Source organism: Rhinichthys klamathensis, unplaced genomic scaffold (genome assembly GCF_029890125.1).
Source record: "Rhinichthys klamathensis goyatoka isolate OS25496 unplaced genomic scaffold, OSU_Roscu_1.1 h1tg000064l_1, whole genome shotgun sequence".
NCBI classification, from domain to species: Eukaryota; Metazoa; Chordata; class Actinopteri; order Cypriniformes; family Leuciscidae; genus Rhinichthys; species Rhinichthys klamathensis.
The window spans coordinates 5,294,183-5,314,883 of NW_026606607.1; the positions used below are offsets into that span (position 1 = coordinate 5,294,183).

At 37.8% G+C, this 20,701-nt stretch overlaps 1 protein-coding gene across 1 annotated transcript in view; it reads right to left on the reverse strand.

Moving 5' to 3' along the window:
* Positions 1-1,289: 1,289 nt before the first annotated feature.
* pfkpa (phosphofructokinase, platelet a) overlaps positions 1,290-20,701 on the reverse strand; it is a 305,449-nt gene continuing 286,037 nt past the window's right edge. The window contains exon 21 of the mRNA XM_056249929.1: positions 1,290-1,463. Within this exon, the coding sequence (XP_056105904.1) occupies positions 1,297-1,463 (167 nt within the window). The 3' untranslated portion in view covers positions 1,290-1,296. The remainder of the gene's footprint in view (positions 1,464-20,701) is intronic.

Genomic DNA, 20,701 nt, shown 5'->3' on the forward strand with positions numbered 1-20,701 from the left:
AGTTGTCTGGGTTTACCCAGGCTACGTCATCAACAGCAGGGGGTGTCCAATCCTGTTCCTGGAGGTCTACTTTCCTGCAAAGTTCAGCTCCAACCCTGATCATCATTGTATGGAAAAGAGAAGCATGAATATTTTGTCAGATAACTCATTTTGTTTTCCTCAAATGGTGAGGAAGACTTACAGATTTGGAATGACATGATTAAGTAAATGATGACAATTTCTGGACTAACATTTCCTTTAATTTCCCACTTGGTCTTGCTACACACGCAGAAAGCAGCATAATCTTTCTTTAAATTGTCTTTTTCATTGGTCAGGACCCCTTCAGCCCTCTCTGACCCAGCTCTCAATGGGATAAATTCCCAGCAGCGAAGGTTGGCATACTATTCCCCTGAGTAACACCACTCCCCAAACCTCTTATTTGATCTTGCTCGTTCTGGTGAGTCACTCTCTGCATATCTGGTGACACTTCCAGGATCAGAGAGCTGCTGCCAGCTCTTTCTGATTCAGCTTATGGTTATACGGGCACGCTTGCTCACACACATGCTTTCCCTCTCATCACCTGACTACCAGGAAGAGTACAGCAGCCTGACTGAATGGAAATTATGTCATTAACCCTTGGCCCAACGGGGACAGCAAGAAAGAGCGAGTCAGTGGGTGGCTCAGCAATTCCTGCTGGTCATTATCTCTAGCATATGCATGGGATTTAGCAGGAGATGGGATAAATTTAACCACATACCATTAATAATGCAGCACCCACCGGAAGCCATTAGAGTCTGCAGTTTGTGGATGCGATAAGGTAGTTTATTTAAAACCCGCAAATTTTCATCCATGTACAAGAATCCATGTACAGTTCATATTGTAAATTGAATTTAGATGTAACACCTTTTGCAGTAAACAGTGCACCAGAGGCCATAAAGATGCATGGTTTTATCTGGTTCTTCCAGATGGTTCCTCGCAGTATGTTTCAGGTCATAGGGGAAGCGTGACTCATACTCATATCTAGGTGTGCATTTCCTGTGCGACACGTGAATGACATTAATTTGGTGCTGTCTTGGATACATGGGGAAGGAGGATGTGATTACACACAGTGATTTAGCACAGAAAGGGCTTGTTTGGTGATAGCTGATTTGCCTTGGGGTCAAGCTGTAATGATCTTACAGTTTAATAAATGTCAACATATCAACCATTACTGTATACTATGAAGTGTGTGATATCCATCATTGACCACCTGTCTGAAGTATATCCAATATCCACAATGCTGATCCACGTCTGTCTGGATAAAGGCTGTATATGTTATCACAGATGCTGAATATAGAGTTTGACATTCATCAGAACAACATGACTCAACTCTCTACATCCCTTGACCAGCCAGCTGTCCCAATGTGGGTCACCCTCTTCATCTTTTCGTCTCCAGAAACAGTTGTTGATTCTCAACCAGGGTGTAAAGGGGAATCTCCCTTCATGGTCTAATCGTCATGAAGTGTTGCTTCTCGACTTCCCCTGTAAGCTAAGCTCTCCATGCAGTCAAATCAGTCAAATCCCTCAGTGCTGTCTAATGGACTTCAAATGCACCTGGACAAATGTAGGTGTGGGGAATGTTTGGTTTTCAAGATTTCACCAGATTGGATCACAAGTCTTAACTTACATAATGATTACAGACTGCTTGATTATCAGTTGCACATCTTTTGGATTTAAGTAATATTCTTGCGTGTTGGATCTATCCCAGCTGGTCGTTTAAACTGGTTTAGTTGGTCTCCCAACCTGGTCAAGTTGGTGTTTACAAAATATAAGTATAGTCTACAGTTAAATAAGAATAAGATGATCACATGTATACAACGTGAAATGTATTACTTGACTGCCCTACATGACAGGACATTCATATATTTTGTAAGAACTTGGCACAGGTGTTTTAAACTAGTTTTTCAACAACAACAACAAAAAAATCTTTATCATGGACACTTATTTATAATATTGTCATCCGTTTTTGCATATGCATAAAACAGGCACTAAAATAAAGAAGGCAGTGCGTTCAAATAAACAAAACTGTCAGTGTGAACAATTAGTTTTTAGTAAATTACCCCCTGAGATTGAGTGGGTTATTTTATCCAACCTTTTCTTCTTCCTCCTCTTCTTGTTATCCTGTAATTCTTTTTTACGTGACTGTTCCTTTTGGACCTAGAATTTAACATCACTTGAAGACACCCAATTATGCTTGTTATATGAACAAAGATAAGCAAAGTTAGCCAAAATGAATAGAAACCACTGAAATGTTCATCATAAAAGGTGTTCCAGTCTTCTATGCCTTCTATTACCTTACTGTATGCAAAATCATTCAAATATGCAAGGGGCAAGCACTATTTTTAAGACATCCTTATCACATAAGGATGCAATATTGTCTATAACTTGACCTTGTGGCTGAATTCAACTTTTTATTTGAAAGACTTTGGATTATAAATGTGCTTAGACATGGCCGCCATTTGAAGGTGACATGATAAGGTTGGGCTTTCATATAACACTTTAGCACTTTAACAAAATTGGCAGGACTCTTTTCTCCAGAGCTTGACTCTACATTTCCATCACTTCCCCACATGACTCACTAAATTTGTTCTCAATAAGATCCAATAATGTACAATATCCCACAGGGAAACATTTGTAGCAAGTCTACAGTGATTTAAATGTCAAACTCGGGCTTTATCTTCCATTGTAAAGGTGTTGTTGTAGAAAATTCAAAGCTAAAGAACAAACTACCACACTGACAATTGTCTGCTAAAATACCGTCAAGTTCTTGAAAACACTTTGAACATTTCTTATAACCACCTAGCTATCTAGGCTTAAAGTGCTGTATTATATTTCAAACAGACCATTTCTCACTGTCAGTAATGCACATCAAATCCTACTAGCAGAGGTTTATAAGATTTGATCAGCTTTAATGCCTTTAGCCACAACCAGCGCTTTGCTACAGGAAATCTCATTTAACATTGCCCCTCATGTCTTGGACTTGGCTTTCAGAGGCTCAGAAAGCTTGCGGTTTGCAGCGCTGTAAACAGAAAGCAGATATCAAAATCCATCTTGATCTCATTTACACTCCGGTGGCAAGTTCAGCTAATGTTTTCCTTGTCCATATAAAGAAAAAGCAGAGAAAACAGCGGCCCTTCAGTTGGAGATTAGAACTGTGTGTAAACCCGGATTGCACAGGAGCCTGGAACATTCATGTCTTGATTATACGAATAAGTGGTTCGTACAGTCTTTTCCATCTTGGAACAAAGCCGCGGTGGTAACGAGAGGCAGACGTTTCCAGTTCTTTCTCGCATCCCCGTATCCTCAAGTGACCTCTTGCTTTTACAGACAGAACTAAACATATAGTAAACCTCCATTTCCAAATGAAAATCAATCAGCTGAAGAAAACAAACGAAGCAAAAAGCCAAGTGGATCAGACACACAGATTTACCATGTTAGCAGTGACCTTCAGAGAAACAAATACATCATAGTTTTTCCCTTTTCATCAGAATGGAGAATAGAAACTCACAGACATATGCATAACTCAAACCCCTTAGTTTCACCTCTAATAAGGGTCTTTTTCAACATGTCAGAGGGGATGATTTATTTTAAAACTAACAAGCTGTTTTGGAAACTTTTTAACATGCCTTCGTTATTTATTTGTATACTGTGCTACTTAAAGGTTTTATAGATTTAAAAAAATATATATATTGTCCTAGATCCAGATTTTCAATGTTAAAACATACAAATCTATCATAAAACTATTTGTTAAAACTAATAAATCATTTTAAATAAAAATAAAGTAAACAAATTTTAAAAGTTGTTTTTCTTATTTTTATTAAAATATGTTTGTGCATAATTTTCAATCAGTCTGTGTATGTATACACCATTGGACATTGTTAGTTACAGTAATACATCAAACAAATGAGTGAGTGTGAAATGTTTTAAGAGTTCACCCATACACATATATAACAAGCTCTGTTATACAACATGTACATGTTAATGAGAAGCAAACAGAGGTGTGAAAATTGGTGAGGATGCAGAGTTCTGTTCTGGTGTTCGAGCTGTTCAGTTTGAAGCAAAGACGAGTAAAAGAAAGTCAGAGGACGTCTGCCACATTTTAACCCAAGTGAATGAAGGAACATGCTGAAATCTGCAAAAAGAGAGAGTTTTGCAGAGTTATGCAATCAAAGCTTAGCTTCCCTAAAGTTTGGTTTCATTTGTCTTTGTAATAGTAGGCTAACATAGTTACATACAATGTAACTGCTTGCCAACAAAACAAAAGAAAGAAAGTGTTTTGGTGTTTTAAATTCTGTGTGGTGATTGTTGTTGGGAAAAGTCGTTTAGTAAACAATGACATATAGTGGTGAAGTTTGGATTCTTCTCCCTGAGGGAAAGAACACACTCACAGCCACTGAGGAAAGAGAGGCTCGCCTTGATGTAGACGGGGTTTCAGGTTTCCCGATTCACCGTATCCTCAGATGACCTTTTGTTGTATGTTTCGAAAAATGAAAAAAACATGTCTCTAAAGTTTCATTAATAGCCACGTTCTATTTTTCACTTATTTCCTGCCCTTTTAGTGTCTCATTACATAATGTAAAAATGACATCATCTGTTTTTTTTCCCCTAAGAAAATTGTAATGGATTTATCGGGTGAAATTAGTTGACCATACAGCATACGGATGATTTATTACCACTACTGCAAGAACATCTGGATATGATTGAATAAATTGTTACACTTATATAATCACATTGCTTGCTAATTACACTTTCATAAGCTTAAAATGTGTTCATTATTACGATCATGTTGCCAGGCAAATTAGACAAATGTAAAAACATCTACAATATGCATTTCATAGGTTGGTAGATGGATGGATGGATGGATGGATGGATAGATTGACTGATGACAGATATATGGATAGATAGATAGATAGATAGATAGATAGATAGATAGATAGATAGATAGATAGATAGATAGATAGATAGATAGATAGATAGATAGATAGATATATAGATATATAGATAGATAGATAGATAGATAGATAGATAGATAGATGGATGGATGGATGGATGGATGGATGGATGGATGGATGGATGGATGGATGGATGGATGGATGGATGGATGGATGGATGGACAGGGAGAGGGATGGATGGATGGATGGAAGATAGATAGATAGATAGATAGATAGATAGATAGATAGATAGATAGATAGATAGATAGATAGATAGATAGATAGATAGATAGATAGATAGATGACATTGCAAATAGTTTTTTAAAAGCACTTTTAATTTTATTAATTCATTTCATTTAAAAAAATTAAATGCTACCAAGCTACCTACCATGTCTTTCCCCAGAAAACATCGCTTTTAAAATATCTTGAGATAATGTTTACAGCATCTTGACTTCTATATTGATCAGACCTCTGTTGTCTCGAAAGGGTCACAGAGCAGTGCCAAATAATTGTGGTGTCAACATGGTTTATAAGAGCAGCGTGGCCTTGTTTGCGGTTCTCCCACGTCGTGCTTGAGTGGCACGCACAAAACGGCTTTGGCTGTCAAATCCTCAAGAGTAGCAGGAGACGCATTGGCATTCACTAGACCAACACCAGCTGCAGCGTCAGACACACTAGAGGGCAGTGTGTATACAACATGGAGACGTCGAAAATTAAGACACTACCTCCAGAGCACATCTGTGAATTTACAACATGATCAAATTTATTATAAATTGCATTAGCCTTTAAATGACATTACATAACCACAAAAAAAAAAAAAAATGATTATCTGTTTGTCTCCGCTTTGATTTCCTCTCAAATGCCTCATAATGGAGGGCAATGAGTGCAGATAGGATTGCAGGTAAAACAATCAACATGTAATGAGGTGATATTATCATACGAGACCGTGATACCTCCATTTCAGGGTTTTATTTCATTACATTACGTTGCGTGTTTTCATTCGATTCAGGCAGTCTTCAAGGGCCCGCTAATTAAAACTAAGGCCAATTAATCAAACAGAGGCAACCTACAGGTCAACGCCGGGGATTATATTTAATACAGCCGACAGTGTTTCTGTCTACCTGTCTTTGCTGGGGGGGGGGGTTCTCCCAATCATCCGTTTAGACTGGGATTGTCTGGCTCTCTTGGCACTAGGCTGACGAGTCGGCATCAAAGAGACATTGCCTCCGTCACATTATGCAGCTCTTCCTTGACCAGGTTTTGATTGAGCGTAGTGATCCAAGACTGATGCCTCCCGGATACTGACTGACTCCAGAGGGAGGGAAAGACAGGAAGACAGGAAGATCTTGTCATCCCGAGATGCACATCAGCGCACATGAGGATAGGTTGGGAGAGATGACAATGTTGGCCACGCTCGGAGGAGTCTGACAGTAGCTCATCTCATTCTGTCTCCCTTTAAATGATGTCTCTCTCCCTCTCTCTCTCTCTCTGAGACCTCTCTGAGCCGCTCAATTACTGCACTGCCTACTTTCTAAAATCTGATTGGATTAGCCACACGCAAAGCTGTTGTACAATCGCCAAAATACGGTCACCTTCATTTTTCTGCACGGCACCAGACTATAAAACCCATAAACTGAAATATTTAGAAGCCAAATAATTTGTAGTTGCCAAATTACACATTTGTTTGATAAAGGTGGTTCAGAAGCACTTGGGTTCATTGAGTTCACAGCTTCTGTGTGCTGATAAAGGGATTTTTAGTAATATAGACTATGATTATTTGTTTGGTAGGTCTCTTATGCTCATCAATCTGCATTTATTTTATGAAAAATGCAGTGAAATGGTAATATTGTGAAATATTATTTTCATTTAAAATAACTGGTTTCTATGTGAATATATTTTAAAAGGTAATTTATTCCTGTGATCAAGGCTAAGTTTTCAGCATCATTACTCCAGTCTTCAGTGTCACATGATCATTCAGAAATCATTGAAATTAATAAAAAGTTCAAAAGAACAGCATTTATTTGAATTTTTTTTACATGCATGTGTTTAATGACATATTTTGATTAATTAAATATGTCCTTGTTAAATAACATTTTTATTTAATATAGTAAATTAATTTCTTTCCAAAATCCCTGGATCTGTAAAAAAACTGGATATGGATACAATACACACACACACACACACACACACACATATATATATATATATATATATATATATTAGGGCTGTCAAATGATTAATCGTGATTAATCACATCCAAAATAAAAGTTTTTTTTACATAATATATATGTGGGTGCACTGTGCATAATTATTTTATATATATAAATACACACACATGCTTGTATATATTTAAGAAATATTTTCATGTATATACTGTATATAGATTTATATATAACTTATATTATATATAAATATAAATATTTTATATATAAATAATATATTTTTTTTAAATATGCATGCATGTGTGTGTATTTATATATATACAAAATAATTATACACAGTGCACCCACATATATTATGTAAAAAAAAAAATATTTTGGATGTGATTAATCGTGATTAATCATTTGACAGCCCTAATATATATATATATATATATATATAATGTATACATAAATAATTACAATGACAAAAAAAACACAAGAAAATGTATAAAACTTTAACTAAAAATGTATTGAAACCAGAGGATATAAAAACGAAATCTAATTTAAAATATTAACAAAAAACTAACAGTACTGCATGTCATTGATAGTAAAATAACACTGAAATGTCAAAGTATGCACTGGCTGCTATTTCCCATGTACCTGTAATGGACATGAACAAGGATTCCATGTTGTCACTCTCTCTTAAAAACAAAAAACAAAAAAAAAACAATGGAGTCTATACATCTTGTGCTCTATATTTTAAAGTCATGATGCACAAAATTTCTTCTCCGCTGTAGCTCTCAATCCAATTCACATCTTTCTGTACCAAATAGGCCTAAGAACTTCTCTAAATAATCGTTTAAATTAGGTCTATTCCTCACACAAAGACTCAGAATCTTGGAAAATAGCACACAAATGCCTTTACTATGGGAGGAAATAATAACAGAATTTATTGTCAAAGTTCTATAAATAACATCATCAAACAAAATGGCAATAACTGACTTAAATCCCCCCACCCCCCCTCCCACACACCCACCCACCCACCCACACACACACACACACACACACACACACACAAACCCAAACCCAGTGAAGGTTTGGAAAGCTGGTTCAGCTCACACACACACACATACTTGTCTGGAATGTCACCCCGTCCTGACCTTCCTCAGTTACATCAGTGAATGCTTAAATCTGTAGATAGTTTTGTGGAATTTCATCCTCATAATTCTTTCATTTAGCAAGCTGCTCGTGAGAGTCCCGTACGGCGCTTTCCCCTCGCGTCATACATCAGGCCAGCAGCGGGGTTTAAATGGCCGCTCGTGCACTTTGAACTGAGGTTCTTGTCCTCATGCATTTTGCATTTACATGAAATATGCATCTTTAAGAAACCCCTCGTATCCCAGGATGCAAGCGCATGTCATTTCCAGGTGTCAAGAGTGCACGCTTCCCTGCTTCCTTCCTGATTCTAATGTGCACATTAATTTGAGGGATATTGGAGGAAACGGTGTGAGTGACTGATTGCTGATGCTATTTCAGATGATTTCTCTAAATGTAGCACTGCCTTTTGTCTAGAAAATTAAAAAGATCAGCTTAAATATCAATTCCAGGTGACTCGGAGACATTAAATCTGGCATTTAATTTAAAATGAAGGTGTTCTTTCTGGGGGTCTGCGTTTAACGTTTGAGGGCAGATGCTGTTTTGCAGTCCTGTGTGTGCTGAGATCATTACTGTTCAAGCCAAAACCGCTTCCCACACATGCATTCCTCGCACTTATGATTGCTAAGTTTTTTTTCTTCCATCTCTCGTTTCTCAGTCTTGCTTATTAACTGTCTCTTAACGCTGTCTTTGACCTGTACTTGTTATATATTGATGTTTCTTTAGCTATGGGCACTTTTGACCCTGTGGACATTTATAAACTCCTTTTTATGTTCAAATATATTTTCTTATTCCAGTTGTATTGTACATATGCTATCTCAAGACCAATTCGTACGAGTGAGTATGAGGTGGCTAATTAATACGAATTCTTACAACCTCAAGGCCTGTTCACGCGCGATATTCGCCGACGTTTAACGCCTCTTGACTAAACAAAGGGCGCCAATGTGAGTGTGCACACCGGCGCGATAAACGCCACGCTTAAAAGCGCCATTTTTTTTAAAAATGCCTCGGGTTCGTTTTTTTAGTTTGACGCACCGCGTCAAAAACTATCCGACCAATGAGATTGGCACTTTTGCTCACGTGTCTGGAGCTTCTGAAGTTACAGTAAAACACAACTTGGGGGCGCTCAAACACAAAACGGTCTTGCCGAGCACACATACGTAACGGCGAAGAAGATATACGCCAAGTAGCGTCTAGCCGTCTACACTGCCGGGAAGAAATAAGACGAGGAAGATGCAAGGCAAGATGAATGTAGAGCTGCTGGTCCCGTTGGTGTCGGAACATAAAGAACTATATGACAAACGCGACAGCGACTACAAAAACCTTGATAAAAGAGAACTGTTATGGAGTGGTATTGCAGAGCAAATGGGCGCCATCTAATGTCAGGGAATGAATTGGCATGTTCACTCGGCTCATCGTCAGCCAAAATCGCATGGGTGTGAACACAAAAAAACGCGTTGAAAAACGCTGCCGAATAACGCGCGCCGATATTCGTCCCGGTGTTTACGAGCCTTCACTCGTACGAATTCGTATGATTTGTCTAAACCCAAGTGATGGGTAGGTTTAGGGGGGGTCAGGGGTAGGTAATTTGTATGAATTCGTACGTTTTTTGCTAAATCGTACATATTTTATGAGTTGCCCAATTCGCAATTGAAGTCATATGAATTCGTGCGAATTAGCCACCGAGATCGGGTTGCCCATTCATTGGTTTATCTCCGGCAAAAGTGTGAACATTAAGCCTCCCAGGCGCCATCAAATCATTGAGAGTGGTCCGCTGAGATCTGTCAATCTCTTTCCAGCTCAACCTATAGCGAGAGTTTGGGGTGTGGCTATACTGTAACAGGCGTAGCCAGAGTGTTTAGCCACTGTGGGACCATGACTAATACGTTAAGGCTCTGATATACTGTACTTCAAGCAAAATCAAAGAATGAACTTGTGTGACGTCATTTCGAACACAATCAGGCCAAAACAAAGTCATTTCAGGAGTTTGAAACGGCAAGCCAAAGCGAACTTTCCGGAAACGTTTGCTCTGGCTGGTAAACACCACCCAACTACCTTTGGTCCGTAATAGGTGACTTTGACATGGAAATCTCTGGTTCATTTCTTCTGATCAGTCCTTTGAGGCCGGACGTCCCAGAGTGAAAACATGAACACACTGGAGAGCCGCTTTATAGTAGAAAATGAAGTTGTACTTCTAATTGAAAGAGATACTCAGAGTTTTTCCTGTTTAATACTGTAAAGCTGCTTGCTTTTAAACAATCTATTGTAAAAAGTGGTGTGTAAATAAACTTGACTTGACTTTACTAGAGTGCCGAATTGCAGAGCTCGTGCAAACATCCACTTTGTTATAATCAGATGCTTTCTTCAAGTCCCCCTGTAGTCAATAATTTTCTCCCTTAAAACTCAAATTTGATCACCAAAATGAAATATTTAAATGTTTTTTCCTTGAAAAAATTATTCATGCCTTAAAATAGCTTTAATGTAACTCTAAACCCTTACCTTATTTAGTATATGTGGTTCTATGAATATGCAAATGAGCCCCGCCTCCACTCACTCACAGCAGCTCAGAGATCCACTCGCTGACGATCACACGTTGACCTGATTGGTTACAAGGTAACGTCAGAAACACCAGCGATTTCAAACCATGTTTTGAGACTGTCTTTGGTTCACTGCAGTTTTCACATTTCTCCAATAAAATCTATCGCACATAAAGCGTTCTTTAATATTGAGTCTGGCATCCTAGGGTTCTATATAGAACCTTTTTTTCTAAAAACTAAAAACTGTTTGTATGCGACATATTATTTATTGAAATTATAAAAAAAACTTGCTTAAATCTGTTAATAAAAAATAAATAAGCCCCCCTGGGACTAAAAGTGCCCATTATTGAAGAAACCCTTACACTATGTATTTATTCAGACAGGCAGCAAAAATCAGATTTTCTTTTTAGTTTTTTTTGCATAGCCAAATCAAATCACAAAATAAAACCGCATGAAATTTGAATAAAATTTCCAGTTTCTGAATGTGACGGTAACATTACACAGTGCAGTAGCCGCTGTGTCTGAATTCACTTATTTACAGCTCTCATGAACTGAGTCAGTGAATGGGTGAGAGCTTTCAGACACATGATACATGAATGTACAGGGCAACTCCACCTTACAAGTTTAACAACACAGAAAGATGTCAAGATTGACATGAGCGTTTCGTGCTTTTAGCTGTTGCATGAGAAAGTCTCTTGGAGTCACACATCATTATTATAGCAACCAATAGATTCATTGTATATTGACCACGCTGTCAGAACAAACAGATTTCATTCAAAGATCTAGGATTTTTGTGCATTATGAAGTAAATTATATTCTTAAGTCTGTAGAAGTCTGTTGCGGAGGGGGCACTCATGAGCACCCTTCTGAAACCTAAAATGACAAATGGGACACACAGTCTTGTGGACTTAACAGACACGTGCATTCGGTGGCCATTGTGAGCCCACAAGACCATAAGTGCACATGAAGTGTGTCATTTGGGACAGGGCCTTACTCCCGCTTGTGAAAGCATTGTAAAAAGCATGTTTGTCTGCAGGATGCACTACAACATGCAATCGCATACAAAATAAGAATGTTCAGCTTCAGATATTCACAGGTGTCAGCCTAATAACTAATCCATTACACTCAGAGTAAAATGCATAATGGAAAAAGAAGCACTTAAAAGAATTCACTCGAGACCAGAACCGACCTCTTCCGCCAAACCACCTATAAACATGCAGTCGGTCTATGCAAGAGCTAAACTCAGCAAGCAACATTTGTTGCAACTTTCTTCCGTACGTTGACCTGTATATTATATCCAGATGCATGGGTTTAGATTTAAATCTTGGCTTTGGAAGATTGACTAATAAATTGTAAAATCGCAACATTTCCTGTGCATCTTGTACTGTCAGGTGCAAGCTCTTTTATAAAACAGATCTCCTTGATTTCTGAGTTTTCTGTTTGCAAAACCAATCAATTCAGAATGATTCTGGGAAAGAGGCAAGCCAGTATTTTGCAGCAAAGCTTTTGAGACATCAGCGTGTTCCAGTGCCTGTCGTATTATATAATCCATCCACAGACTGCAGTTCACACATGCACACAAATGAAAAGAGCGTTTGGCACATGCCGCCAGCAGCTCTATTCCTGATGACTAACTCCGCTGGTATGTTATTGATGAACTCACATTATTTACTTACTGTAACTGGGCCCTTGGAGAAATACCGTCTTCTGTCATGGAGAATTAACTTCATATTATATCTGATACACAATCTTATAGTGACACAAATGAAATTAGAGAAATTATAAAAAACAAACATGAAGCCTGAACCATGATTGTTTCTCCATGCCCCCCCCCCCCCCCCCCCCCCCCTCACCTCCTCCCTCCCTTCCTTCTGATTAGAAACAGAATTTTACAACAGAAAACAAAAGTAAAAGGTACCGTTAAAGTGTTTGTGTGCATGTGGCTCATTAGTTAGGTCGTTTAATCCTCCTTATTTTTAACACAATTGCCATTTTATAACTTTAGAATGTGCAAGGCTTCCAATTATTTCAGCTGTACAAAAACATTTATGCTGCTTTTTATTGCAAACTATTTGTTGTATTATTTTTCGTTATTCATTCATAATTATAAACAACTGGTTTCTAGAGCAAACAGTTTAGTGCACTTTTTCATTTATTTACCCATACTTGGCTAATGAATCAGAAGTCTCAAACATTCACAGGAAATAGGGAAAATAAAAAACTTTAAACGTGGTTGCCAAAATGTTTCTGAAAAAATATGGTAGCAACATTTTAAGTTTTTACAGAAAACAAATTACATATACAGTAAACCTGAAATTTACAGTAAATCTTAAATTTAACTGAAATTTACAGTAAAAAACTGTTTTTTATTTACAGTAAATGGTAAGGGGACTTTACTGTTACCAATTAATAGGTTGTTGGCCATGTTTATAGTCTTGTATTGTTCATTTATTTATATTTTTTTACAGTGGATATTTGTTTTACAGTTGTTCTCTACTTCAGATTCTAGTTTGTCACTTCAAGAGAGAATCAATACAGTTTGTGCACAGTTTAAAATTATTATAGTGCATCATTTCTACAGTGTAGAATACTTTATTGTAGATTTAGGTGCTTTTTGAAGATTTTCAAAACCATGGATGAGTTCCAATTTTTTGGGTGAATTATTCATTTACATTTATGCATTTGGAAATTTTAATCAAAGCAACTTTATATTGCATTCAAAGTATGATCAGTTCAAGCATTCTTTGGGAATCGAACTCGTGACTTTGGTGTTACAAGCACATTCTCCCCTTTTTGAGTACAGACACTTTGAGCAGCAGGAACTCTCAAAGCTACAATCTAAAATGTCACTTTTTCTTCTCAATTATATTTATTATGTTGGCTTGACAAACATAATAATGCTAGCAACATGTTAAAACATGTAAGAAACATTTTATCAACATGCTAAATCATGCTAATGATGTGATAAAACATTAGCAAGATGTTAAAACAACATGGTGGCAATTTGTTATATTAGCAATGTGCTAAAACATGCTAGCAACATGTTAAATCAATGTGCTTAAACATGTTAATAAAAATATAGAATGCTAAGAACATGCTAAAACATGCCATAAACATGATAAAACTAACAATGTTCTAACATATCATATAAACATGCTAGCTGTGTGTTAACATGCTAAACATACAAGCAGAATGTTAGGAACATGTTAATAAAATGCAAGCAATGCTTAGCAACATGTTAGTAATGTCTAGCAAAACATGGTAAAACATGCTACCTAGCAACAACAACATTTTTGTACATAATAGCTATGGTTTGTTAAGGACTAAACTGGTTTGATGTGGTTTCTTGGGGGTCTACCTCAAGCCTACCTTTAGGCCAGTCTTGGTCAAACCAGTATCAAAGTTTTTTTTAATGATGTTTAAAAAAAAAAAAAAAAATATTTATTATATTTATCGTTTAATGTTTTATTTTTTTTATTAAGTTTTCTACATTAAAAAAAAAAATCAAAATGCAGAAAATAATGATACACCAACTGACAAAATGTTAATTCAGTCATTTATGTGTTTTGTTTTTTGCTTTGGTTTTTTTGCAGCTCTGTCACACAGGCTCTGTAACATGTAGATTCCTGTGTTGATTTAGTTCTGTTTCTGTTCTATGCTTATGTGTGTTGACCTAGGCTACGTTCAGACTGTTAGTCCAAATCCAATCTCGTGCATATCCGATTGAAATCAGATCAGATTTCGCAAGTGTGAACGGCAAAAACATCGCTACAGAGCAACAATGCTATATTGGCTACGTTTACACTGTCAGTCCAAATCTGATTATTTGTATATCTGATTGGAAATCTGATCTAAAATTATTGACTGTCCACATTGTGTATCGCAACTGTTCAGTGTCCAGTGGTAGGCAAACGGCAAAAACAACAACAACAGAAACCGCAACGTGGAGGGGTTTGCAATACAGATGTTGTCTTCTTTACAACATGACGATGTGTATCCGCCACGCTGGTCAACTGCATCTTCTGAGGCAGCGACAGAAACGCAGGAGGCTGGTATTAGCGGCTGTCGTCTCCGCCGGTCTCAAAACATGTGACTGATTTCAAATCACGTACTTCCAGGCAGTTCTGGAACTGCCATTGAGATGAATGAGAATGCTAACGAATAGTTTCCCCCAGGTATTATAGACATCCTTGACCCTGGCCATGTAAAAATGTTCACATGAATTCAATACAGCCTCCACTTTCATTTATAGTTGACAGGTGTGAAACGCATCAACTCTTTTTAGACTCTTCAAACTCAAAGCTAAATGGCGGTCACAAATGCGACTGGTGAGATTAAACGGGTTAACTACGGGCGCATTTCAAAGGCATAGCACACATAAAAAATTGAACATGCATATCATTATCATTGCACTGCTGGAAGTCTGTAGCGCTTTTTCTATGATAGTGAAGTAGAAAAAGATAGGCCTGACTCAGCATGACATGTGCCTCCGGAATGCGAGAACCCCCTTTAAACAATCATCCAGAGGTCTCCGTGCTGCGCACAGACCCTTTAAGGGGGAAAAGAGAGCGGCAGAAGGTGGACAAGATACTTCAGACACATCTGTGGAAGCACAAGACAGCAGGTTGGCATACAGACTGGCATAGCGAGCACATGGGAGAGCACTCAAAGGCTGCACCTTCAGAGAGAGTTGGCACACAGCCGTGTTTAGCACACAAAAGGCTAGATCAAAGTCCTCCACAGCACCCCTTTCCCACTTTCATCTGCTTTCCCACACCTGACATCAGGCAACCGCAGGGGGCAATTCTTGCTCAGAGGTGCCCTCTCCGTTTCTTTTTCTGTTCTTCATCATTTCACTCCTTTTCCTCATTCTCTGTGACTCAAGCATGGCCATAGCTATGCTAATCACAGATTAACCTCTGTTGGATATTTCTCAAGGCTTTCCTGCAAATAAACACCAGGGACTTACAAAAGATGGGTATCTGGAGCAGAAGATGTACCTCGGAGTTTCTAGTCATATTTAAACTCTTCAACTCTTAAATCCTTGAAATCTCTTTTTTCGGAAATCAATTCATCCACATTTTTGGTGGGATTGTGGTCCCTCCTATTATTGTACTGGGATATAATCACGTACATCTGATCGTACACAGTCATTCTCAAGCTGATTGTTATGCTTTATTTGAGAAAGGTTACTTTAGAGTGTTTAAGAAATAGTTTCCCAGCTCAGGCCCAAGATAACAGGGCTGTAACATGCTCAACCCTGTTATATTCAAAATATTGTAAGGTTGGATAAAGTGTGAAAATGTCTGCCGATATTGAGTTTAGTTTGCTCTTAGTTTCTGTTTTCATGGACTTCTGGCTTGTTATTTTCAATTCTTTGTCTTAGTTTCATGCCGGTCATCAGTTGTCATGGACACTCATCCAATCATAACACCGGTTCGTTATCATCTCATTATCACTGTGTATTATTTAAGTTGCTCTGTTTTACCCCTCGGTTGTTGTTCGTGTTTGTGGGTAGACATTCCATTACTTTTCCTTCATCTTCGTAGATTTCCTGAGACTGTTGTCATTAAAAGACCCTTTGGTTTATTGAATTCGTTTTGAACTATCCTTTATCATTATAGTCTCTGTGTAAACTACAAAAAATGTGAAATTGTGAAAACGGTGATGTCATGCGCATGGATATTACGTGTTCGGTCTATAGGCACGTAGTAGTGTGTCTTCACAAAGTGACATTGCCAACTACTGGCCTGACATGAATAATACAGTGTGTTTTGTTGTTTTCGCGGATCCGTGTGAACGGGGATCATTTTGACAGCGTTGTCGTCTGTACGCGAAAAACACAAAGGAAAAACTTTTCTGTGTATAGTACATCATTGTTGTGTAAATGTATCCTTAAGAAGAACTTAGGAAACTCTCTTTAAGTACACTTAAGTGGCCTTTTATTTCATTAATATTAAACTATCTGCAAGTGCACTTTCAATCAAATTAAGCACACTTCTTTTTTACAAGGGTGTGTTTGAACTATGCGGTCAATATTATGAAAGCAATATTTTACAGGAGAATTGTTAACAGGGTTGAGCAAAAGATTAATGGACAAGACAGAAATTCAAAGGCGTACAGAAACAAAACTGCATAGAGAAATGATATTTTGTTTTCAGTAAAAGCAATATTGCATAAGCAATGAAAATGTAATAGTGATGAATGGATACAAGCAAACTGAAATACATTCTTACAAAACTATGATGTTTTGAAATATATTTTGCATTACTCTCTAAACAGAGTTAATTCTATTAAATAATGTAAATAAATTGAGTATATTGTTATCAGTAGTTATTAAATCCTTTTCCATAAGAAGAAATCAGTAAGGATATTTACTCAATATTTCTGCTTCAACACAGAGCAGCCAGAATACAATTATCTAAGTATTCTTTATTGATCTTCAAAACATTATATACAGAAAGCCACAGCCTGATTCTATATTAATAGCATAAAACTCTTTTTACACAGGATGGAAATGGATGTACAGCCCGGGTGCAAAGTATCTCAGCGGTCACCTTAAATTGCAAAAGTGCAGTGAAATGCATTTTGGGAAACGGTAACAAGCCCCCAGGGCCTGTCAAAAAATGAAAGCAGAAGAAAGGAAAGACAGCAGAAGGAACAAATCTCTCTTTCTGCGGTACAGTGTTGAATGTATGATTCGTATTGTTTCAATCAATCCCAATTTAATAGACAGCAACCCAGAGAGAACCTTTGGGGAGTCGTGAAGGCTGACAGATGAAAACTTACTGCTATCATCAAAGACTGCGCCAGCAGCACCCAGAGCTTTCATTCAGACGTGAGGGATCAACGCTAAAAAAATGTGGTGATACACATATTCTTACGGGCCACAGCATGGCAACAGAGCCGGAAATGGTGGCATGCACAGGTAACTGGCCTGAAATTACTCAAATCTGTGCTCACTCACCACAGTCAGATCCGACACAGTTTTGCCATTGTAAAAATGTACGCTTGTAAAACCCAAGATGGATCTTCTATAAGAACATGTACATGGAGGCATGTTGGTACAGGTTTAACAACATTGTTTTCTATATTCTCTCTTAGGAAACCTGGGGAACAGCTGTTGGGGTGAATTGGGGTCTCAGGAACTTCTACTTTTCTTGTTGCTCAGATTATACATTATGAACGCAATGGTTGAGTGAACATATGGAGCAATAATTTGTGGTAGACATCACCGTTTCTAATGCTCAGCCGCAAAGTTACTGATTGCAACAATCCCCTAACACAAAATATTATTGTGTAATAATGTTTTCTTTAATCGAACACCTTAATGTATTTGATTGATTCTTCAATTAGGCTACTTTATGAAAATGAGACATCTAATTATTATGAATAATAATTAGAGAAACAATCATTGGCTTGATTGTTTTTGGGCAATACCTAATAATAATATTAGTGCTGTCAAATCGATTAATCGCATCTGACATAAAAGTTTGTGTTTATACTTATATACATACATACACACACATATGTATGCAAAAACATATATATAAACACAAACTTTTATGTCAGATGCAATTAATCGCGATCGATATGACAGCACCAAATTATAAGTAAATTGGGATTTATTGTAAAAAGTTTGGTGAGATGGTAATGATAACAGTAGAGTAATTCTTTTTTTTTTAAACTAACCATTCATAATACCTACTACATTAAAAATGAGAGATTTTACGTTCAAGAAAAATGCAGAGGAGAACGCTTTTTTACATTTCAAAAGAAAAAGACAAACATAATGAATGAAATTTAGGCAAATGTAATATTTCAACATGAAAAAATTTGCACATAGTAATTTAAAGGACACAATATGCAAAAGATATTATAATCTATCCTTTGAAACTAGAACCATTGTTATTTATTTTTTTCATCCGAGGGAGCTGAAAACTTCTTCTAATTGAAGAATCACCCACATATATTTTCCTGGAATAGTGTATGCACTGTCGGTGCTTGAATTCATTCTCATAAGCCCAGAGATGAAATGATTTGTATCTTCTCAGTAGCGCAAAGCATAAATCAACATAAAGCGGCCGTGTGAAGAATTCAAAGAGGAATATGATAACCTACATCATTAAGCTCAAAGTTACACTTAGAGCTAGTACAAAACTTCCGCGATAAAAGTGTCTCTGTTTTGTTGTTTTGGTGTTTTAAGTGCAAAGAAAGAGGCGAGAGTCTTTTACGTGAGTCTAATTAGCTTCACTGCTTCCAAACACAGCTCACTCTCACCACTGAACCCAGGCCAATAAATAAACTCACATATCTTAAAAACAGGAAATGCATGTTGTGGTGGTAGAACCATTTAGATCTCTCTTGGATCAATATAGCTTTAAAAACAAATGGACAAGTCGGATGGCTCAAATGGCCTTTTTTCCAATTATACAGCCTGGGTGGATTTTTATCCTACACTCACCAACCGTTAGTTTTGAATAGTATAGCAAAATGCTGAACCTCTTTGTCCATTGCACACAACAACTTTTCCCTCAGATAAAATGAATGAAACATTTGATACCAATTATAAATCCGCCCACATTTTACTATGGAAACATTGAAGGAGTTTGGATTGCGTAAAATGCCGAGTTTAGTCAAGCTTCAGCAAATGAATACCGCTGGCCTCCATCGCTAGCAATCTAAGCTGATTATCATGCATGGTACGTGGCCAACCGCTGCAGGATTTCACAATTTCAGCAAGATTTACAGGAATTGAGCGTTAAAATGCGTTTCACTGGAAATCCTGAGCTTAAAGTTTTCGAGATATTGAAGATGCAGGCGGTTCTTCACGTATAGCAAAGAAATACAGTATGCCGTGAGTCTGTTCAATCACAGATAAGCCGCTGCATCCAAACAAGGTCTGATCCAGAGAGAGCGAGTAACTCTAAACATCTCTTATGCTGAACAGATGTGGGGTTCCTCCCCCTGTACTACACCGTAGCCTGCAGTCAAATGCGTGCACGCTCCACCAAAAGCAAAACAAACGTTTAGGTTGCATTTTTAGCATTGCTTGGATTTTTGCGGCTGACGTGACACGTTAAGGCCAACCAGAATGTGACGTGAGGAGGGATCGTAGTAAACAAAACAACTTAGAGGCCTCTGGTTTTACAAGAATGTGAAGTGCAGATAGTCGAGAGAACTCTGTGGATAAGAAAAAGTGCTGTTCTAGTTGAGATGTCTTCCCGTTCTGGTCAGAGCGCGAACAGAAGACGCAGCTGGTGCGTGTCAGAGATGAGAAAGCGGATTTAAACGATCGTATCAGACCTCCATCCAACCCCTATCCTAGACTTGAACCAGCACTTGTGGTTTTTACGTAACATCTCAAAACTGGCTGAGGGCTTCTTGACAACCTCAAAACATAAACGCACAGCTCCCGTGGAGGGTTTGAAGTGCAGCATCGAGGTAAAACAAACAGTTGCGAGGGTCAGACGTATTTCACGTTTGCCGTATCTGCGGTTCAAAAGTTTCGGCCTTCTTTGATAGAGAGCATGGCCCTGGTTTGACCCTTTGACCTCGCTATCACAGCACCTCGTTTCAAATTAAAGTGCACCATGTGAGCTCTAACAGTTGTCAACACTTAACCCCTGACTACAAAGGTGAACGCTAAAAGCCCTGCTGCGTCCACCGACGTCACTTTCCGTAATAAAATGGCTCAAATGCTCTAAACCGCAGCTCAGTCCAGACACGCATGCTGCCGCAGCCAAAGATGCAGCAAATGACACATCGACTGTCTGTGATATTGAACCAGCTAAATGAAAGATCTGTTTGTGTGAAAAGTAAATAATGAGCCTGAAAACCATCTCTCAATTGCGCCTTCATGCCACGGCTTGTTTTGAGTTTTCGCAATGAATGTCTGTCCATTAGCTGGCAAATGACA